Consider the following 23,310-nt stretch of genomic DNA (forward strand, 5'->3'; position numbering starts at 1 on the left):
TCCACACAGGCGAACCTACAGAGGCTCAGAAAAACGGTCTCGCCTGCAGACACACACTCACTCACTCACACACACACACCGCTGTGGGCTGTGGATTCTCCATCTTACTCCACACATCTGCAGGTAAGCCGCCGATGACATGATTTCAACTGCTTCCATGTGCCCGTCTCCCTCTCTGTGTCCTCCTGCGAGTGTGTATTGTGATCAGCTGGTGCGCCTGGAGATATAAAGGATGTGTGTGTCTGACTCCCATACTGTTACCGGTGAGACAGCGCTGAGCTGTGGTTAGACGTAAACACACTCGCACCCACAAACACACGGGGTCCTACAGAACACATGCCGGAACATTTATTGCTGATATCTGAATCTTGATGGCGCTTTTAAAACAGAACAAATGAGAGCAAAGGGGACATTTGTAGGATGAACATATTGCCTACTGAGAGAGAGAGTGTGTCTGACAGTGTGTCATTTGGAGGAAGGTAATAAAACCAAGACAATATTTGTAATATTCAGCATCCGGTGAATATAGTTACATGCATGTTAAGTCTTCTCATTTTTGCTGAAGGATCCAGAATATATGCATGCATCTGTGTCTGATTTTGGTTTGCAAAGCAGCAAAGGCTCCTGCAAGGTTGAATTACTTCTGTGTGTGTGTGTGTGCGTGTGTGTGTGCCTATTTGCATGTAAGTGCAGCACACTCATTACAAGCGGAACAGCGGACTCCAAAAGGTGCTCAAATCCGCGGGATTAGCGAGACGTCTTTGGCTTCAGCTGTCACCATGGCGAAGGCAGCCGGGGAGAACGCCTGTATTTCAGACTGTCCTTTTACAATAAGCAGGTTCAATGCATTCATCAGCTCAGAGGATAACACAAGTATTAACCCGGCTCCGTGAACATCATTCCTTCTGGAGAATACATTTCAGGAGCGGCCAGTGAGGGTTCAGAGCTGTGGGGTCTCAGCCGAGTCCGACTAATGAAGACAAATGAAAGCATGCAGGTATTTCAACAAAAACGCATTATAATATCCTACTGCAAATGTCAGGGCCAATGAAAAGGTAGAGGAAGGAGGAACCTCTACGGATTAGAATAGCGGGGAATTAATCTTGTTTGTAAATAGAGTGAATCAGGATGTTGCTGGTTGGTAAATCCAGCAGGGAAACACGTAACTCCGTGAAGTCACACTTATATACTGCTACTTGGATCAAGGCTTTGGCTATTCTTAGACGTGAGAACGGGTTTATTCGGGGACTAACTGGCTATATATCGACTCCTGATAATGACCACTGTTGAATCACACGCTTAATTGAAACAGTGATTCATGAAAACGGAAGGATTCAGAGATATGGATTTCCAAAAACAGTATCTCATTAGTTCACATGGTCAGTCCAGCTTAGTATAAAGACTAGGAGAGCAGCCGCTGTTGCTCTGCTGCAAAGGATAAAAATCTTCTGCACTTCGCTCATAAACACCTATTAACAACCATCATTCATAAAGACATCAAAATCACAAATCTGGAGAGTTAATCAGGTTAACAGACTGAACTAGCAGGCAGCAGCCTCCTCCCAGTGATGGATGAGTAGTCGTGAATGTAAAGGACCTTGTAAAAAAGCACTAAAATGCGCCGTACAATTAAAGTCCATTGATCACCTTGCTTAAAGGAGGAAACCCAAAGAGTATCATCACAATCACATTGATCATGTCAAAGAATTGATGCAGTGAAATTCACAAAATGTTACATTTGGTCAAACTTTGCAATAAGGTTTGTTTTTAACAATCAATTATCTGCTTTTATTGTACAGTGAATTAACGTTCCTATATTGTCTTACACACAGTAACAACCATGATACCATATTGAAGGCTTCATTTTCCACAATCAAACACTCGAAATCCATCAGCTGACAACATCTCATGCAGTGAAGATCTTGAATGTATGGAAACACAATATGTACGAGTATTTCAGTTCAGTATGCTATTTCTATTTTGAAGATTGATGTCAGCTAATTAAGATAAATTTAAACTACATTGTGCAGCTCAAGTTATTATTGAAACACCAAGGTGAAAACTACAATCTCAATCCTCGCCACAGAGACGTCAGGTGGCTGCATTCAGCTCTCTTGCGCTTTAGAAAGTTCATTCAAATGTGCTGCTTTATGTAGAATAACTCGCTGTTGTTGTGAAAGCAGCCAGTCCCACTGAATCTGTGCAGTATTGACATCTGCGCCGGGTGTCAAAGTCAGGACAGAACAAGAGGAAAAAGCCATAAGTTGACTCCTTCCATAGAGGCCATGATGTTAGAGGGCTTCCAGCGTAATGCAGGACTAAACGGCACGTGGGAGGACGCGCACGCACACTCGCACGCAAGTGCAACTACATTACAATCATGGAAATAACACTGGAGTGAAAAGTACTGCTTGTAAATATGCACACCCACACAGCAGTTTGAGAAAACGAAATGTCACCCACAACAGTAGCCATTTGCAGGGAGGTAAATTACTCCATTACTCTGGACTTTGTCATTGATCCTCAGACCTCCCCGTGCTTATAGAGGGTTTGTTAAATAGTAATGACACTGGCCACAGTCAATCCGTCTCCATTTGTGAGTCCCCTCAGCTACTTCAATCAGTCAGGAGAGATACACTTCTAATTCAGCCGTTCCTATCTCACCTCTCCTCTAAGGTCAGCTCTGAATTTCATTCTCAGAAAGCTTTTTCTTTCCATCTTATTATGATGACAGAGAGCCAGGAGTTGGATACAACTGTGACATCTGCTTAGGAGGAAAAAAAAAAACAAAAAAACAAACAGAAATTTGAACAGAGGAATGCGAACGGAGCAGATTGAGATCAGCGTGACTGCTGGTGCCGGGAGAAGAGATCAAGTGGGGCTGAACACAGAATATCGAGAAAGACCGGAGTCCTTTTACGGAGTTAATAAAAGAGGCAACAAACTGAAGTGAGCATCAAGGAGACCGCTGCGGGGTTTACTCCCCTTCACTAATAACACCACGGCTGAATGTCGGAGCGGTGGGTTTGTCTTGTGCTCCTCTCCTGCCCTTGTCTTCTGCTCTCGGCCTCCCTCTCTCTCTATCTCTGCTCCATCGAGCACACCGCCGTGCCACCCCCCCCCCCCCCCTCCCCCTCCCCTCGGCCTGTTTTTGTCAGGAGCAGTGAGACTAAACGCCAGCAAAAATAATAGAAGGGACTTGTAAACTCCCCACAGACGCTGTTTTATGGTTCCTCTCCGCTCGCTCTGCGGCCTGTCAGACCAGACAGTGCTGCTGGCGGGCTCGCATTTGATGTGGAGATAAACGGCGACAACAAAGTTAAAAGCTGGATCTGCACTGACATTAAAGCACGAGTTTTTAGATGACTTCTGGTTAGTCGTAACTAAGCTTGATTGCTGGATTGGTTATTCATAAAACTGATTCACAGCAGTACCAATCATCTGTGACGGCTAAACGCCGTCTCAGTATTGCTCACTAACTTTCATTTATACACCGAAGTGCACGCTGTGCTGCATCGACACAGTTTATCCTGTGTTTTGGTAACCCAGTAAAACTCTGAACGCAGTCACAGTTTTTCTGCAGACTTGCGATGTAATGGGTCATTTAACCCACAGTTCAGTTCCACTGTGGTTGTTTTGAATCATAGTTTGGTTCAAACCTCTGTTTTCCAAAGATTAGGGGTTGTGTGCATGTTTCATTGCCCTGCAAGTGAAATTCCATCAAATTTGTTTCAAGAAATCACTATGAGAAGAGAAAGGAATACATGGAATTTAAAGCTTATTTTCTGTTTTAAACTAAAGGTTTCCAAATCAATTCAAAATGAATACATTAATAGATTCCCAGGAAAGACGGTCATCAAAAAAAGCTCTGTACAGTTGCTATTGAGCAGCTATAAATAAATGTAATTCCTCAAAGGTCACATGGCTTTGTGTCAGGTGTAACTTGCAGGGTTGAATCCACAAATAGACCCATAGTGGGTGGCAGATCAATTTTCTCTGGTTTGCAGATCATAGAGTGAAATTCCTCTGTTGTATGTAGGGAAGTGCTGAGGAATAAAAAAAAATAAAACAAATTGCAAAGGTAGTTTTTGAACCCACAGCCACAGATTTATATTACGGTTTTTGTTGAAAGTGTTTAGTGTGCCCACCCCTAACTTGAATTATAAGTTGTGATGAAAACATTTTGAGCTAAATCCATAGTTTTTCATTTTGTTTATCAGTGTTTCATAAATGCATGATGTTATATTTGGAGCTAAAGGAGAAACCAAACACCTGCAAACTGCATTTTTATGCTATAAATCAAAAATGCTGCTATTAAAATGCAACAATTTAAAGCACAATTACTTAAAGGCGTGTATGATTTGACTACATGTTGGTGGTCAAAGACTTCCAATGAGACTAAGCGCTAAATGTAAAGCACTCTGTTTGAAGGATTGTAGCATCATTCATACTGTTATAACATAAAAAAGACATGATGTAGACGTCTAAATGAGTTTCATTTTACTACGCCACAGGTTCCTCAATGAAAGTGATACTGGAGTGAAATCTGAGAACGTTCATGTTAATAAATTATACACGCTCTCTGCTTTTTAAATGATTATTTATGCATTAGGTCAACAATAGGGCAATCAGAGAAGCCTGGTCATCTCCCATATGCTTCCCTAAGACGTTTTTCTCTTCACATTTCTTTTTATCAGCCTTGCAGTGGGAAACGAGAACCTCCCGTTTAAACATCTTGAGAAATCTCAGAGATTGTGAGTGTGCATGTGTGGGTGTGCGGACTGACTACAGAGCAATGCATGTGGGCAAACGAAGTACACAGATGCACCGACGTACAGAGAGTCATGTACAAATTTATCTGCAGCCACATCTCTGCACGACGACAAGTGACAGCACGCAGGTTGGCCAGCGCGGGCCGAAAACACAGGAAGCGTCTAAAAACAACGTCACACCGCACCGCAAACTGATTTTCAGGCTGTTAAGCAAAAGAGCTAAAAGTGGGGAGTGTGTGGGCAGCTGTGTGTTTGATTCACTCCGCGGTAGTCTGTCTTCATATCTGAGCATCTGACTGCGTATCCAGGCTGGCTCTATCCCTGCAGGCGGGCGGGCGCAGGGGGGGGAGATGGCTGGTCAAAACGCTGTTCTCATCAGTGAGAACTAGCGTGAGCTGTATGGCAGTGGCTGATTGAAGTAAAAGCGCGTGCACATGAAAGAAAATTGTGAGAAGAAGCCAGTGTAGAAAACTGGCATGGATTAGAGGAAAAAACGAGCTGAAAATTAACTCGTCAGAAAAGAAGGAGAGGAGCTGACGCTGAAAAGAAAAATTAAAAAGAAGGGTGGCCTAATACAAGAAGCTGGAGAGAACACATCTGAGAATATTGACTTTTTTTTTTTTTTTTACACTCCCACACATCTTCCTCGGTTCACTTTAAAGAACAAATACATCAGAGACTGAATGAAAGCAAGGCCAAAGCTGGGGGGTTATTGAAGGGGGGAGTTAAGTACAGCTAAAGCATACAGGTTGTTGTTGTCGTTGAGGAAATTCCTTTGGTGCCCCAGTCTTTTCACTGAGGCAACAGGCTAGTGACTTTGAACCATTCGGCCCTCAACAATAGACTAGGAGGACCCTCCATTCTGAGACTGGGGTGCTGGACCCTAATTCTTCATGAACCTCCCCCAACCCAACTCTCTCACAATATTTCTTGACCGCTACGTGCTGAATGGGATACATGTGGATGGAAGATCCTCTTCTAATTGGCCAGTCTGTGGAGCAGCCCAACCACCGCGACACAGTACGCATCTGAAGCAAGAGCATGACATAAATACTGACCGCCACATCTAACCGGGCACCACTAATTGCCGGTTGTCAGCGATACTTAAGCTCTTGTTGTGATTTGTGGTGGATGACATTTTTTTTTAGCCCGCTAAGTTCAGCAGTTGCTTGTAATCGGTGGCATAGTTTCCCTACTTGATATACTTTACAGGCTTGGACAAAGAGTGGAAAAGCAGGTCACCCTCGGAGAAAGTCGAGAGCATGAAAAGAAAAGTGAACAGATGCAAATGATATCAAGTTCTCGTCAACTCAAATTTAGCCGTCTGAGAGTGGAGGGAAAGTGTGTTACCCTGAATTCTGTGTGTTCTTGTTCTCTAGGCCATTTTGCTGGCGAGCGTGCCAACCCCCGCCTCAGGGAGCAGGAGTATGGAGAACAACATGTGACCGATACGCACGCCACTGCAGACAGCATGCTTCGCCTCCACCGGACCTTGGCTCTCTTCTTCTGGTATCTGTTGCTACTTCACAGGCAGGCCCTGGCAGACGAAGAGGCTCTCTGGGGAGCAACACCACCGCGTGAGAATCCCCCCGAGAATAAACCCAGCTCCTATTGGTGGGCCCCGTCCCTGCCAAAGATCCCTAAACCACCCTCACTGTTCTGGATCCCCTTTTATGCTAGCTCAGATGGCGGAGACCAAACAGCTACATTCACCACAGCTGTTAAAGGGCTGACCGATACAATTGATCCCCTGCAAGACCACTCGGGATCAGGGGAAGAGAGCATTTCTGAAGCGTCTGAACTACCCACCACTCTGACTCAGGGGCTCCTAACCAGTGTGACGAAGATAAGAACTGAATCACTTCCCACATGGACATCAGATTCTCCACACAGCAGCGGAGTTCAGAGCCACAATGATGCTCTTGTTTCAGACTCCTACTCTCCCACAAGCAGCTCCGTCAGAAACACTCTGTTCGCCGACAGCGCGACCAGCACTAACACTCCTGAACAAAACGCAACACATACCCACCCACCATGGGGCACAACACGAGTAGACGAACCCAGCATGGGAGCCACCGCTCAACACCTCCCAACAGAACACAGAGTTTATCAGAAAGATGAAGATTTACCAGGAGAGGTTTCTTCAACGATAGCGCCAGAGACGACTGTTCCCACTGCCTTGACATGGGCAGCAGCCAAAACCACGACAATTAACCCGGGAAGAGTGGAGACCACACTAACCAGCAGACAGCCTCTGAGGCCCGTCGATCATTCTCCCTCCCCAGAAACAACATTTGTAAAAGACCCACAACGCTCCACAACTGTGGGCATTTCTCGCCATGCTGGAGAGGCCACAGTGCCCGACGCTCACCCTACCCAGACCGGCCTGCGCTTCTCAGAGACCAGGGTGAGCGCCGCAGAGGAACAGCCATGGATAATCTCCACTGCAATGGGAATTGATCACGAAGAAGTCCTGGAATCCATAACGAGCACAACTCAGAGGCAAGGGGTTAACTTCCCAATCACAGGAGGTAAGCAAAGATTTTTAAAAAATCAATAATGGCTGGACTGATTCAGTGGATGTGATCCATCATCTACAGACAGGTCTTTAGTGTTCAATGGAGGACTGTCAAAAGGCTGCAGACAGTCCTGGTCGATCAATGGGAAATCTGACATGGCCAGGAGTGAAAGATGCAAGATTTGCATAAATGGCGGGGCTGTTAAAATCCGGTTGATCAGTTAATAATCAATTCTTGTTGACTTACCTTGACAGGGGTACCATATAAGTACATCTATTATTTTTCAGAAGGTACACAGACATCAGGCTACTTAACAGATACGTGTATATGAGGATATTTAAATACCATTTCACAGATGGGAGCCTCTTCACAGACAGAGCTCTAAAAACACAGACTGGCACTTTTTTTTTAATTTTCAAGGCTTCAAGCTTGCAGGCTTTAAACTGAAAAGAATAAAGCCTTCAAATGGGTTATGCAACACATTCCAGGTGGACAAAGAAATGTCCTCACTGCTTTGTAGTTGTTTACCCATGAGTCTATATCCAAGGTACCTTGCCATTTTAATCTAGCATTTCATATCTGTAACCAACGAGAAATGTGCACCATCTTATTTCAGAGGACTATTCCACAGCTCCACATCAACATTGCAGAAGCCATTACCTGAGAAAATGGAGGAAAAGTTTATCTGATTGAAACCTACTGGATAGGGCTTTTGTTTTTGCACATGATGAGCTGAAAGCCACCGGTAGTTGATATATCTCAGGAGACCCTGACATGACATTGAAGCTATTCCCCCTATTCTCCTGGCCCATCCCCCATTTCTCCTGGCTGTCTGTATGCTTAATGAGTCTTCTACAGACACATTCATCATGTAGGGTCAAAGGTCGGACAGAAAATGATGACTCGATTAAAGGGAAAACTATGAGCGTTCGGTGGATGGGCGCTGGTGATAGTGTTTTGTGACTATAACCTACCTGGTGTGTAAATTAAAGGTTTATAGTTATAAATTTAGTACAGAACAGTACTAAATACCAACTTTGCAGTTTGAAAGTACATCTTAAACTTTAACTCTTTAAAATGTTTCCTAAAAGTGTGTCCAAATTATTTCTTCATGGAGTTGAAAATTACATTTTCCATCTGCATTAGCTGCGTGAGAACACAACCGGTGCGTTCGGTATTTTCTGCTAAAGCAGACGGGACATTATGTTTTGTCTGCTGGTGTTGTGTCTGCACTTGTTTGCAGCTGTCTGCCGTGCGGTGGCATACAGAAGAGGAAAAGAGGGGGGGGGTTATAGGCCGGGCGGGGAGGGCTGCTCTGGGCACGTATCTGTATTCTAAGCGCACAGTCAGCGAAACCACCAGCACCACCTCTCCTGTGGGACCATCCGCCCGACAGTCGCTGTCCGTGGATGCTGAACAGGCTTCTTGCCATTTAGCCCCCCCCCCCCCCCCCCTCATCCCACCTCCCTCTCTCTGTCAGTGTTTGCAATCTTTTTGCCTCTGTACAAACACCAATCCCCGCCGCTCTGGTACACGGACAGACGTGTCAGAAGCCACTGCTGTGACAGGGATGAGGAACGCTTCTGGCCGTTCGAGGAGACGTTTGAAAAAAACAACAGAAGATGGAAAAGAAAAAGAAAATGAAAGTACAGCACCATGTATTATCATACATTATCCCCATGTGAATACTGCCGTGTGTGCTGTAATCTACTTTAAGGCTGCGCAGGGTGAGCACTTTCACTGCTGGAGGTCTGGAAAATCTTCACCACAAAAAAAAAAAAAAAAAAAAACAACAACCAGATTTTCATTGATTGAAAGAGCATTTGGTTTGTGCCCTTGAGAGAACTGTCAGGTCCTGAAAAATAGCAGTGCTCCGCATCTGTGTCACATCCTCTACTGAGACCTGCTGCAACATCTGATAGAAAAGGCAATTATTAAAAAAAGGAGAGCGAAAAAGGGAAGAGGGACAGTCCGAGGGGTGAAAATGTTGGCTTTCTGAAGCTGGAAACGCTCTTCTCATCACCATTTCCCTCTCTCCCCTCCTCCCATCATTACCACCGCTGTATGCTGAACTAATATCCAGACTAGCAGACCTTTAGCGCACTCCATTAATACCTCCAAGGATATATTGTCTCTGCGATCCGAGGGGTGTACAAAACAGCTTGAGCCGCGCGGCCAATGACAGAATAATTGATTATGGAAATGTTTTACACGCCGAGCATGTGACATGAATATCCGATGCCCCTTTTAAAGATTTTCCATAGAAAGCGGTCCTCAATGCAAACACTGGACACTGTGGCAGCTTTAGGATTATGCTAATCGTCTCATAATAACTAAATACGCCAGTTAAGTTTGTTTTTCAGATTTGACCCACAAGTTAAATGAATCCCAGGGAAAGAACCGACAGCACCCAGTAATGAGGATCATTTTATAACAAGCAGGACTGCTCTGAATTCTTTAGTATCCATCTTGAAAATGAACCAAATTAGCAACGTGATGCAATTTTGAGAAAGTGTATTGAGTTTTTTTTTAAAAAAAGAAGAAGATAAGCGGCTTTATCTTAATATATTCCATTATTACACAACTCATTATGGGCACCTTTCTGTTTTCTGGGATATTTTCTCTCAATTTCAGTTCAGAATATCGGCTGTAAGCTAATTCATGTCATCGTTTTGTAAGCTCCTTCAGGAATTAGAAAGATAAGCAGAGTGTAATGGAGAGGAGCATTGTCTTTTGTTTATCGTTTCTTCGAGCTAAAGATAACGAAGAGCCTTCAGGCAGTTTTCACTCTAAAAACGGCTCCATGTGACGAGAGCCGGCAACGTCCTAAATACTTTTCCCAATTATTCTGAAACTACTTTTCATTCTCTGAGTCACAAACAAACTGAGGTCCATTACAAGCTTTTAGTTTGACTTGATGAATAAAGATAAATGTTAAGGCCAAAATTAACCAAATGAAAATGCTAATTAGGAAGACGTTGAAATGATAATTCAGCAGTAACATGGAGGGTTTTGCTCTTCAGTCAGGAAAATGGAAATAGTGTTTTTTTAGCTGGCATGTTTCCCTCTTTCATCCCTTCTTGTGCTGTTCTGCTCACTCAGCATGCTCTGAGAACTGCTGGTCATCATAATGCTGTTTGTGATGTGCAGAGAGTGAATGAGTGCCCATATTTACTCTCCTCCTCTCCTGCAGATTAAATCTCATTAGACATTAATGTAACTCTACAGACACGCTAATATCTTCCCTTTATGCATTGAAAGTTCTTTGCTCTGGCTGTAGTACGCGTCTCAAATTTTACTTTAAATAATGAATCTGTATTTTAACATGGGGAAAAGACCATCAACTATTGAGATAAACTGTAAATACCTGCAACAAATTAACATATTTTGAATTAGCTCAGACACAAACTACCTCTTGATTTTTGATTTTCCTTCAGCAGCTGAAGGATCTGAGCTCCAGCTGTGTGGAAGATAACACTGCAGTAAAACCATGAAGAGATTTGTCTTCAGAGACATTTAAAACCTGTGATTAATGGAGGTAATACCAGTACGGCCTAGATTATTTACTGAGATGATATCATACATTGATTTGTAGCAGTTTATTTTCCATTACTCATTATCCCCCTCCCTATTTTTATGGCTTTTGTCTTTTTTAAATATTAATTTCAAAGCTGTAAAATAAAATTACACCTGGTATTTCTTGCTTCGACGTTCAGCTCATTAGTTTTTCCCCAACCACTCATTCACTGGGTTTTAACTCCAAATCTCATCTGGCGCCGTTAATGACTGTTGCACGGTGTTGTAAAACAGATTATTTCTGTGTGAATGGCAGAGAGCAGAAACAAATTATGTGACTACACAGTTTAAAACCACAGGGAAAAGAAAGGTGAAATAATTTCTGTCTGTCACGCAGTTATTTCATTACTCATTCTCCCCATCTAATGCCGTCCTTCTCTTGCATTTTGGGGTTTTGAGCTCTCTATATTTTTTTGTTTAGCATCAATTTGTAACACTGGACTGGATCGACAGTGGACCGGGACGTACACAGCCGTGTGCATTCACATAAGGATGTCAAAGTAATTAGACCACAAAGGGCCGGTCTTCACTGCTATGGATGAATGGCTGCAGCTAAGCGGATGATAGGTCGATCTCTGACAGAACTAGGTTAAGAAATACAGCCCTGCCATTTTCTACAGTGTTGAGTCTCAGTTGTGCTGCGAGCAGAGAACAGAGAGGGTTAAACTTTCATTTGGTAAGCTCCTTTTTCTTCCCAGAGGTTAAACTGCACATGTCTTCCCAGAGCTGCCGGGCAGACAGGATAAGGACGACGAAGACGGCGCACTTCCTTCAGCCACAGACAAGGACGATCACAAAACTCTGGCAGATGTCTCCACGCCAGCCTCTAAGCTGCTAACAACATCCCTGCCACAGAGCACAGGTGAGCAAACACATCCCTGGAGATGGGAGCAAACACTGTAACCGAGCTGGAAGTCCAATCTGTCTTAAACACGGGTTTGCACTGCCATACTGAGAGGGGGGACAAGCAAAAAGACGGCACGTTGCTTGTTTCTGTCTGTAAATCTGTCAGAGGACTTGGAGAGACAATCACCCTGCATCTTTTGCCTGAAGCGACTAATTGCTTCCAACGGGAGAAGAAAACTGCAAATTCAAGCTGCGATTGCAGAGAGAACCTCAGAACGGAGGAGCCGGGGCACAATGTCCTCCCAACGAACAAGTAATTCACTTCACAGACAGACAGGCATTGATCCAATGACAACAGCCGCCATTAAAACAAACTGGAAACACACAGAATGGGCAATTGTGCTGCCCGGAGCAATTTGAACAGAAGAGCCGCTGCAGGCTGAGTGTGAAACGGTTCTTTCAACACATGCGACTTATATCCTAGTTAGAGATTAGAGGACAAACGCAGTTGGGATAGAGACGGAGTGACACATTTCTGTCATTCAGTGCATTTCTGAGAGGCTGCATGAGACCATGGGTGTCAAAAACATTTTAGTTTATTGGTTATATTGGTTATATAAAGTTTGGAGCTGTATAACTGTTGATTATATTACTGATTCTGATCCTTTCATCAGTTTTCTTTTCATCGTGACTTCTCAACAACTAAAAGGAAAAGTCCGAACAGGAAGCGGTCTCGCTCTGACCCCCAGCATTGTTCCTGCTGCTGTATCCCCCAAAGGAAAGACCGGCCGCACACTTTGAAAACCACTTTTCTTCATGTATTAATCCATCATGCTGACACGCTTTTGAAAAGATCTGCTTTTGGCCCAGTTCACAGATCTAACCTACATTACCTCGCCCAGAATAGCAGATGTTGTCAAGTGATTTTCAGAAATAGACCTGTCAAATGTGCCGCGTGCCGACGGTGGGCCGCTCCGGGGCTGTGAGGTTTGGAGTGTCACAGGGAAGCCTGGGAAACAATATCTGCCGTTTGATTGTGTTCAAAGTCTGCGTCGCACATAAACACGATTACAGTTATCACACAGACTCTCCTATTTACTTTGATGGATCCAAAGCAGGTGGTTTTGCATTGTATCGAGGACGCCCACAAACACTCCCAGTCTCCTGATTGAAAACACAAACAACCGGCTCCTCCTCAGTATGCGTGGTGTAACTTCTCCAAGAGCGAAGCCGCTCCCTCTAAATTGCTTTTTCTGAGGCGATCCAAATTGAAAATGAAGGCAATCAAGATGAAAACTACATGGAGCCTTCAGTTTCATTATGCGGAATCAACACGCAGCCAATTAGAGACGAGCGTGGGGTTGTTTGAGTCCGCTCAACATCAGTGGAGCCTTCAGCTTTACGGCCTCACCTGCAGCAAGGTTAAGCACCCGAGGAGAGACTCCTCAAGTTATATTAGCACCTTCAAGAGAATCAAAGACATAAATAGTTGCTGTGAACCGACATTGATGAGCATGATCCATGATTTATTTACTTAATGATGATAAAAATTCATCTTCAAAAATGAAATGCTGTCTTGATCATGATAATCAGACAGAAACTTGAAGCATGTGTTGACATTTGAGTGTTGTGTGGCTACAAACATTTTAACACACTTCAGTATAAATACAGAGGAAGGAGAATATAGACTTTGACAAGTGCCTGAAATCAGTGTATATGAGCAACTCCTGGCATGGATGGAAAAATCAATTTAAAAGTGGGGGGAACTATAAACAGAGACCTGTTTACACAACATTTTCAAGTGAAAATGGAAAATGGCAACCTCCAGGGTAGCATGAATGGGAGTCCATCCAAATATTCTTATATCTTTAAAAAAAGTTTTGTTTTAACAGCAACAGTGAAAAAGAAATTACTTTCCACAGGTACCACATACAGGCCTAGATATTATTGTGAAAGCCTTTCAACAAGTATGTAAAGGCTCACATCATGAATGTGCAAGTCCACCAACACAAAATCAAATCTTTAACACAAATCAAACCAAAAAGTAAAAAGCCCACAGCATGGGTCAACATGTGCAGCTATACCAACATTTCAGAGTGGAAGGAAGTGTCTATGGTTACTAAAGTGGGTGAGTACGGTGACCTATACGGTGTGTATGGAGATGCATTGAACAGGCATGCTCCCCCAGGAGCCTGGCCTTTTATGTGCTGCATTAAAAGGTCATTGTTCACCTTTACAAGAAGCACAGTCAGCAGCTTTCCTGCTACCAGCATCAACAGCCTGATACACCTGCACAGCCACACTGGCATAAACAATGCAAAGGACATCAAATTAAAGTAAATAGAACTTCAAGATGGATCAGTTACAATAAGCAGAACGGATAGAAACCCAGAGAGGATAAAAGCAGGATCCAGTCCTACTAGAAGAATCATGTTTGAGCCATTATGCGCATAAAATATAGAAATAAATTCTTCTTACCTGCCATCTGTGCAGTGTTGAGTCTGAAAGCATCCCTGAAGTCTGATGAAAGCAGCTGACTGTGTTTCACCACTGATGCCCGGTGGTTTGAGTTATTTCACTGCAGCTTCATGCAGAATCCAGCAGGCGATATTAAATCCACCTCTGAGGAAATAAACAGCTCCCAGGTTGATTTATTTCTGAATTACTCAGATCCCAGTGTGTGGCTGAGAAGCAGCACAGGGTCACGGCCTGGTTAAAGGCTGAACTCCTTCACTTCCTCTGCATTTTCACACAATCCAACCCACCTTCTCCACCTTCTCCAGGTCAGCCAATCAGAAACAGACTAGATTGATTGACAGGCGGAGGTCCTGAAAGATGTAGGAAACGTTGCAGCTGCCATGATCCCTTTTCATGTAAGAATCACACAAAACGTTTAGTTTTAGTCCTCACATATATTGAAAGGAATTAAAAACTATTTTGTGAAGCCATTTATTATTTCAACAATAAATACTCTTTCAGGTAAGCCTCACTCCTAAGGCCCGCCCACTGGGCGTGGTCACCTGTCTCCACCTATGAATTCCAGGTTAAATTAAAAATATAAAAATAAAAATAAATTTGATATATATATATATATATATATATATATATATATATATATATATATATATATATATATATATATATATATATATATATTATTATTATTATTATTATTATTATTATTATTATCAGTTTTCCAGTGCAAATGCTCAGACAAACGTTTAAAATAATAATAATAATAATAATAATAATAATAATAACAATAATAATAATAATTATAATGATAGTCTGTGATATTTTAATAAGTTTAAGAGTGTGAATAAAAGTAATCTCAATATTGTATAACTGCTTCCATAAGCCTTTCACACCATTGTGAAATTGTTAGATGGAATCCAGTCTTGTAAAGGGTTTTCTCTCAGTTATTATCTTTTAGTTGGGATCCATGGAAGGCTAAACATTCAGTCAGCCCGCTCAAGATGTGTCAGCTGCTCCGAGCATGAGAGATTTGTTTCCTCAGGAATGTGTCACATGGCCGAGCAGCATCCAGCGGAACGCATCACTCTGATCCTTCTTCACAGCAAACGCGGTCCGGGCCGTTCGGTTGGCCTGGCTGTCCAGACGTGACATTTATCGATGTGTGCGAGGCAACAAAACATGTCGGCCGTTCAATATGCGTCACGTTTTCCACTCAGGGGCCCGCAAGTCACCGCCCTGGAAAGTAAACAAGCGGGAAAAGAAGTTAATGACATAACAGCATCCTGAAGCACACCTACTGTATCAGTGGGCCCCACAATCAAAAACACCAGCAGCTGAGTGTGTGTTCTACACTTCAGCCACATTTCCTCCTAGTTGTATTTTCACTTGTTCAAAATAGTTATATGAGAACATTGGTTTTAATCAGCTGGAGTCACAACTTTCAGATATTTGGCTATCATCCACTTCCATTGTTATTTCACTGTTTAGCCGAATGATTATCAATGCCATTGATTAATCTATCGACTTTTAGCTGTGTAGCGGCAGCGCATTGGAGCATACATGGTTGGTCAGTTGTTCAGTCCGCTGCTGCGGTCCAAGCCAATTGGTTCCAATTATAGTTTCACAAGCAATCATTTCCTCATTCCCTTTTAATGTCACCATGAAGGTGAAATATGTTGTTATAGTTTAAATAACATCACCGGTGGAACAGATGCTTTCTAATTTTTCAGGGTATTTGGTGGATCAAATGCCGAAAAACAGGCAGCAGTTGGGTCAACAGGAAATGTTTGTCATCACACCCATCGATCAGTGACTCATACTGATAATCTATAGCCTGGCATCCGATCTATGCAGCTTTTCACACCGATCTCAGGGTGTTTGAATTTGATTAATATTCAGATTTGTTTCATTCTTTCTTTCATCCATTCTTCAGGACTAGCATTGTGGAGGACGATCTGCCCCAGTTTTGAATTTGCAGTTGTGAATGTCAGCCTGTTGGAAACTCTGTGTGTGTGTCTGCTCTCTGTGATGAACTGGAGACTTGCCCACACTGTATCCTGCCTTCACCCGTAGCCGGCTGGCTCCATTCCCCACAGCTGTACTGCTGGGTAAAGAAGATGGATGGACGGATACAAAATCCATCACTCTGTCTTGGTAATAAAATGTGACTAAAGAAACAGGACGCTGAGTCCATTTACATCTTATTTAATGGCACACGGTGTGTACTTTGGCAGAGCTGATCTGGACGTTGCATCAATCTTATCCTCTTTAACTGTCATATTTGCTCTTTACAATATTGTACAGTAAAAAGCTGAGGGGTCATAATGAGGAAGACACTCAGGGGAGCCACACAGAGTCATCAAGCTGAGCATCAGCACAACAACAAATAAGCTTCTCTAAAATCGATCTTTGTTTTTTCCTCCTGTTGACAGATTGATTAAACTCAGAGAAGCTCTGGATGCTGCGAAAAATAAAAAATGCTGTGTCACACTCAGAAATGCCGGAGGAGCGGGGGGGCTGGCCTGGCAGCGTGGGTCATATTTCCTCAAGCTTGACATTTTTATCACAACCCCGCGCTGTTGTTCGACTCTGAGGTCAGGGGACAAATGAGGAGAATGATAAAGACAAACGGCAGGCAGATGGCATTTCTGGAAATCCTCTGCCACTTGTACGTCTGATTCAGAAAGGGAGTGTGTTCAGCGCTTAACATTTCACCAATGAATCACACATCTTCGACATGACAGAAGCAGCAGCTGCCGTACATTTGGTATAAGAACAAGAAAAAAATAATCCAGCAAAAGCAGAAAACGTGAGGCCTGCCGAGCGTGTTGTAAAATCCAGGACAGTCAGACGGAATAGCAGCAACGCTAAAGAAATCTGTCCCACTTTAAAATAACAAACCCACCTATGGGAGTTTCCTTTTTTGAAGGCGGGCGTTGAAGGGAAATCATAAACAAAAGAGCAAATTAGGGGACCAGGACAGGGTGGGATGGGAAAGGCAAAAATACACCTCATAAAAAAATATGTGAGAAGGACTCAAAACAAAAACGTGAAACCGCATGAATTCCACTTTTAGTTCAAAGTGGAGGGGCGAAGAAAAGCATATTCACGGAATACATGTAACCGCAAGCTATAATGCATTCTCCAGGTATAGGATGTAAGCGTGTGTTATAACTACTATTCAGTACTGTTTTCTTCCAAAGTAAAAGCAATGGCTGTCACATGCACTTAGACAAATTTACTGATGTGTCAAATCTGTCATCACAGTGATTATTAGGATATATTTATGGGTGTAGACTTCATTAAACCTGCCTGAGTTACAGTGCCATCCCTGTTAGTCGCAGCCTCTGTGGACCATTACGGCACCTGGCTCTTTATGGAGGCGTTATTGTCTGATAAACCCTCTGCAAAACGACTGATGAGGCTGAGTGTGTCTGCAAATCACTGAAATGCAGTCAGAAGTTTTTCCTCCTTTGTGTTACATTAGAATGGATATTAGAACCTGGTTTTTAGGTTACACTTGTTGGCAGGGGTCTCACTGTGCTATTTTCTGTGGCATAAAACCAGCATGCATGTCGTGATGGTTTTGTTTTAGAAAAAAAAAACGTCCAACACTTGCATGTGAAGACAAAAGATTTGAACATTGTTTGCCTATTTTGCCCATCTGTGAGGAATTATGCCGTGTGAACAAACCCCTCCAGTAAATGAGTTGCATACACACGTTCTGTGTAGATGAGCATAGCAGATTAGATTTCAAACACATATATACGGCTTAGTCCCCAACTTCCAAAGCCTAACCACTTCCTTCAGAGTGCTGAAACATGTCTAACACAGTCATAATTAACTGGACCAGTATGGAAACAGCAGATGGCTTACGTAATGCAAGGGAAACACTGTGGTTTCTGAGTGGGCATACATACACACACACACACACACACACACACACACACACACACACACGCCCTCTTACTGTTTTGGGCTTTGCTCATTTTGAAGTTGCCTCCTTTACAGGCTTTTACACGGGATTAACACAATAAGAGAAAAGCACTCTTTCACCACGCTGGATCCGAGCCAACGTGTTTTCCAGCTCACATAGTTTGAACACTGATTAAATGCTTCTGTCTAACCTCATGAGTGGGTAATTAGCATGCTTTTTAAATGGAAGAAAAGAGATGTTTACAGCTCCAAGATTAGACATTTTCTTTTAGCCTTTTTTTTTTTTTTATTGCCTCATTGAAATATTAATCCTGTTTATCCTATCAGCAATTCTAAGAAATGTATCTTCTGCTCTATTCCAGGCACACACCCAGACCATCCACATGTTTCTCTGAGTACTGAAGACTGGACGTCAAGTCTGGCGGGCAGCGACATCACTTTCCTTCCAGACTGCAATAAAGAACACTCTGGTATCTGCAACCCCTCCGAAACGTGGGACTCTGCAACCTCTGTGGGGCTCCAACCCACACAGAACACCACTGCTATGAACCACACCATCAACCCTTTCCTAATTCCAGCTCCACCCATGTTGGTGCCGCTGTACACGGACTGGAATAGTGCGATGGCCGTCTGGGGCCTGGCCTGGGAGGCGCATGTCTACGGTGCCGGGTGCGTCTTCGCGATGCTGACTCTGGCGTCGGCACTCAACCTGCTCTGTCTACCGCTCCGGTGCCCGTCTGGCTGTGGCTACTTTGCCCTCGTCAGCCTGTTTTTGCTAGCTGCTGGTTGTACCAGATCCTTCTCGCTTCTGTATGACGCCTATGGCCACCAGGATCGTCTACCCTCGACAGAAGCCTCCCTGATGCTCTACGAAGCACCGTTCCCCTGCCTCACTGCAGCTTTCGGCCTGGTCTTCCTCCTCCTGTCAATGCGCTCGAGGATGCAGCTCTCCTACTCGGCCTTTCAGAGACCCTGCTTCCTGGCCTGCCTTGTAATCCTGCACTTTGCAGCAGCATTCGGGCCAGTGACATTACTCAAGTTCTACCAGCAAGAGCCGCCGCTATGCCTCTTCCTGTCACTCATCTCCCGTGGAGCCTTTGTGGCCCTTGCAACATTCTTATCCACTGCCTACTTTGTCTTCTACATCTATGTGCGGGCGGACTCAAAGCACATCTACCACCTGAATAACACATCTCCAACACCGGCTGAACGTTACAACCGCTGTCCCTTCGCCGAGAGTCGCGACTGGGACCGAGCAGCTGTGACTGTTTGTCTGTCGGCGCTGTTTTCTCTCGCTTGTGCAGGACTTCAGCTGTACGCAATGCTCAATGCCATGGGTGTTGCGGGTGGAGAGGAGGTCTTCCATCCTTGGCCCTGGTGGACTTTCCAGTTCAGCTGCCGGCTGTGTGAACTTGGGATTTGCCTCACTTTGGCCTTGGTCGTTGCGCAGCCAGTGTATTGTTCTGACCATCTCCCAGCTGCTGGAAGCTGCTGGACCGAACTCTTAGCATCCAAGTCCCCCATCCTGCCTGGAAGCTACCAGTGGACACTGAGCCAGCAAGAAAAGCTTGCAATAGTTGACACTGTTGGGCTTGGAGAGACGGAGAGCCTTCCTCTGTACACCTTGATGGATGAGAGGCTTGGCAGCAGTCTGAATGGCCTGGACCTCCTCTACCACAGCAACCGCGCCTTGGCATACCGTGACCTGGACTTGGATTTGGACACTCGGGGTTCAGAGAAGCCGGAGGATGCAGGAGGCAGAGAAGCCTCAGGTGGCTCCTCGTTCACCAGCGACTCTACGACGGACCTGCGGCCACCCTCGCCCATCAACCTGCGCCGCAGCATAGATGAGGCCCTCTTCAGCGAGGCCCTCTTTCCCATGAGCCTCTTCAGCCCAGCCAGACCTCTCCGCTGCAGCGACGTTTCCATGAACAACCACTGGACACTCCCCAGCAATGGTTTCTGCGATCCCATCTCGGCAGATCCTGGCCTTTACCGGACCTCCTCGTGTGTGGAGATGACGTCTCAACAAGCCGACAAGTCTAAAGGGGACGACGTTGAATGTACTCCGAAATCTCCTTCTTCGGGTTCCTCTTCCAGCTCTTCATCTCAAGATCATTGGCGAGGCAGTTCTTCTTCATGTTCACTCTACAGAACCTCAGTCGGGGGTTCCTCACTGATCCTCTGCCCAAGCCCAGAGAGACATGCGCTGCAGCTTCTTCAGGAAGGAGACACGGGCCTGGTGGCGTCCTCTGGCCACACTGATCCACAGAGGCACTATCAGACCCTGGGAGCAGCCTCGCAGGAAAGCCTGGATCTGGATATGTCAAGTGAGGCAGACCGATCCGTTCAGGAAGAATTCATCAGCGTCTGCAGACAAATCGATGCTTTAAGCATCTGCAGCGAGACTATTGATTTATAAACGAGTCTGGTTAAACAAAAGCTATATTAGAACGTCAGGATGGGTGGCTGCCCTATGCAGACCGTTTGATAGTGCACGGTAGCTCTGCATACGCCATGAAAGACTGAGAGCTGTCAAAGGAAAGTTTTGAGGAGGCAGTCGTTAGGAAATGTCAGTGAGGGTCTAAGTGCCAAGAATGTCAAAAGCCAAAAGGTTATTTGTAACTTTTTCATGTTTGATAAAGGTTGGTGGAGTTTGATACGGTCTAAATAATAGTAACATTTTACTGAGTGGTGTTAGTACAAGACTTGATTTGTACAAATGTTTTTAATGCTTTCAAACATTCCAACAGACAGAACTGTGACTTATTTAAACGCTTAATACTACTGAAGTCAAGACATTTCAAACTCCATATATCATGTTCAAGTCTTTATATGCTACATGTTTCTTGCAGTTATAGTGCAGTATCGCCCTCTGCTGGCAAAAGGCACGCCACATTTATCAAAATGCCCTATTATGATCCAGACAGCATCCTCTATGACCAGCTCACTAATTTATTTATGCTCAGATATAACATTGCTCCACATGTTTAATAAAGTTTGTTTTATAAGATGTGTCATCTTGTCCTTGACTGATGTTGCAGGGCTAAAAAAACACACACACACAGCTTGCAGTAGTTTTTATTCTTTATTACCATAAACAGCAAAAGCAACTTTCCTCTGTTGAGTTTTACTGTAAACATGATCTGAAGAGATATTCCTCAAAATCCCATCTTGGATTCACTAAATACTGAGTCTTTTCTGTCCATCTAAAAAGCTCCGTCACTGTTCAATGGACGCTACTATCGTGTTGTGAGGACTGTTGATTTTTCCACACAAAATGGTAACGAAAAAGAAAGGGAGACCATATCAAGTATGAGATATTTGTGCTTTCCAGATGGACTTGCAGGACTCGGTACTTGACATGTAAGACATTTTGAAAACCTGAATTACATCTTTAGGTGGGAAATTGAAAACAAGCAGCAGTCATTTCCAATGGTTTAGAATTGTAAATAATTCTCCAGACACTTCCTTGCACTAAAGTCCAGTTGCAAGACCTTGTTAGTCAAGTGAACCCTGCTGAGGGTACGAGCACGTTAGAGAAAGCAACTCAGCTCACAATCTGCGACATTATTCTTTAAAAAAAAAAAAAAAAAAAAAACATCTGAATGGCAAAAAGAAAGTAAAAATGTTAGGAAAGCCTACTTCTACATAAGCCGAGTGACGACGAGTACTGTGATACCGTCTCAAAGGAAGTCAAGGAGGCGAGAAGGTGTAGCATTCTGCGTTTTCACTAAGCTGGCAGGTGCAGCTTTAATAATGACCTGTTTCAAGGCATTTCTCCGGTGAATAGAAACAAACAAAAGAAAAAAAAGGTTATTGCAGAGAACTATGAAAGCACAGGAGGGATCAAGTGACAAGGCAACAAGTAACTTGTCACGCCAATTTTGGTTTGAAAATTACAAAAGAAGAGTGTCAAAGAAGTGTTAGATACACTTGGCAGTATGTATGCAATTAAAGCAGAATATAAATACAGCCATGATTTTGGCTTTGTGAAAAAACAAACATGCATATCAAAAACCCTTCATGCTCAATTCCAAGCCCCCGAGACTATACAGGTTTAATATAAAGTTGCTTTATCGAAAAGTATTCAAATTAAGGTCAAGGGAACGGTCATTCATAATTTTCCTTTCCACAGATGTCTCTTCACAACATACCTGATCGTCAGCGTTTTGGTCCCTTCCTGGCTCGACATGAGAACGCTATGCACTGAGATGGGACACTGGTTGGTTTGGCTCAGTGTGTCTTTTGTGGGGCAAGTCAACATCCACAGTGGCAAAAAACTGGGTGATCTACTGACTGCAGGTGACAACGGAGGATACAAAGCTGACGGGAAAACACATATGGCCAATAGTTCGTACCTCAAAATGCATCAAACACAAGCGTAAACAATAAATTCTGAAATACGAGCAGCTACTCTTAATGGAGACGTCGCCTCTGCTGCCAGAAGCTCTGCAAAAAAGAAATCATTACAGACACGTTTTCTGCACGTGTGTGTGAGACTGTGTTCAAGTGTTCAAGAGCTTGGGATTTGTGAGGATTCTGACATGGAGCTCGCTGGTAAGCCTTGATCCCAAATGAAAGAGGAAAAAAAAAAAAAAAAAAGCCCTGATGGGATCTGCACTATCTGCCTGCATTTCATTCACTATAAACAGAACATGTAAACACAGTGCACCGTCACTTTGTCTGTCCCAATGCACATTGTCAACGTCACACACCGAGGACACGTGATCCACAGTTTGTCCTCTCACTATGACCAACACACACACGCGCGCACACAGTCATACATAAAATTGGGATTAGGCTGCATACTCAAGATACAGGAGGGGTACGTCGTTCCAAAAACCCTGATGCGCCACATCTTGTGTGCAAAATCCAAGGTGTTCAGAGTCCGGTGTCGGGATCGGAGAGAGTCTCACTTCACTTTGGTGTCCTTCACCTCCCCAAAGCTCAGCTGGCTGGGATCGGAGAGGGCACGAGTGATGAGCCGGGGAGGAGCGCAGAAGGTGTAGTGCGTGTGATGTGGATTCTAGCGGAGTGGCGGTTCAACATTTGGTCGCTGTTAGTTTTGGGTGTGTCACGTGCACGGTTGACCTGCACTCAAAACCGCTTCAGTAAAGCCGCTTCTCGTAACTGTGGAGGCAAAAGAAGAGGACAGAGTTCAGGTCTGGTGGGTGATGTTAAAT

At 44.0% G+C, this 23,310-nt stretch overlaps 2 protein-coding genes across 5 annotated transcripts in view; one reads left to right on the forward strand and one right to left on the reverse strand.

Moving 5' to 3' along the window:
* On the forward strand, nt 1-21,587 carry prrt4b (proline rich transmembrane protein 4b). The gene is made up of 4 exons (XM_030113087.1): nt 1-123; nt 6,152-7,303; nt 11,592-11,729; nt 18,487-21,587. The coding sequence occupies exons 2-4, from the start codon at nt 6,244-6,246 to the stop codon at nt 20,544-20,546; spliced, it is 3,258 nt and encodes a 1,085-aa protein (XP_029968947.1). The 5' UTR covers nt 1-123; nt 6,152-6,243; the 3' UTR covers nt 20,547-21,587.
* Nucleotides 21,190-23,310, reverse strand: part of impdh1b (IMP (inosine 5'-monophosphate) dehydrogenase 1b) — a 16,536-nt gene continuing 14,415 nt past the window's right edge. For all 4 annotated transcript variants that reach the window (XM_030113088.1, XM_030113089.1, XM_030113091.1 and 1 more), the window contains one exon: nt 21,190-23,257. In XM_030113088.1, coding sequence (XP_029968948.1) covers nt 23,236-23,257 — 22 coding nt within the window. In that variant the 3' untranslated portion in view covers nt 21,190-23,235. The remainder of the gene's footprint in view (nt 23,258-23,310) is intronic.

The sequence above is a fragment of the Salarias fasciatus genome, chromosome 17 (genome assembly GCF_902148845.1).
Source record: "Salarias fasciatus chromosome 17, fSalaFa1.1, whole genome shotgun sequence".
NCBI classification, from domain to species: domain Eukaryota; kingdom Metazoa; phylum Chordata; class Actinopteri; order Blenniiformes; family Blenniidae; genus Salarias; species Salarias fasciatus.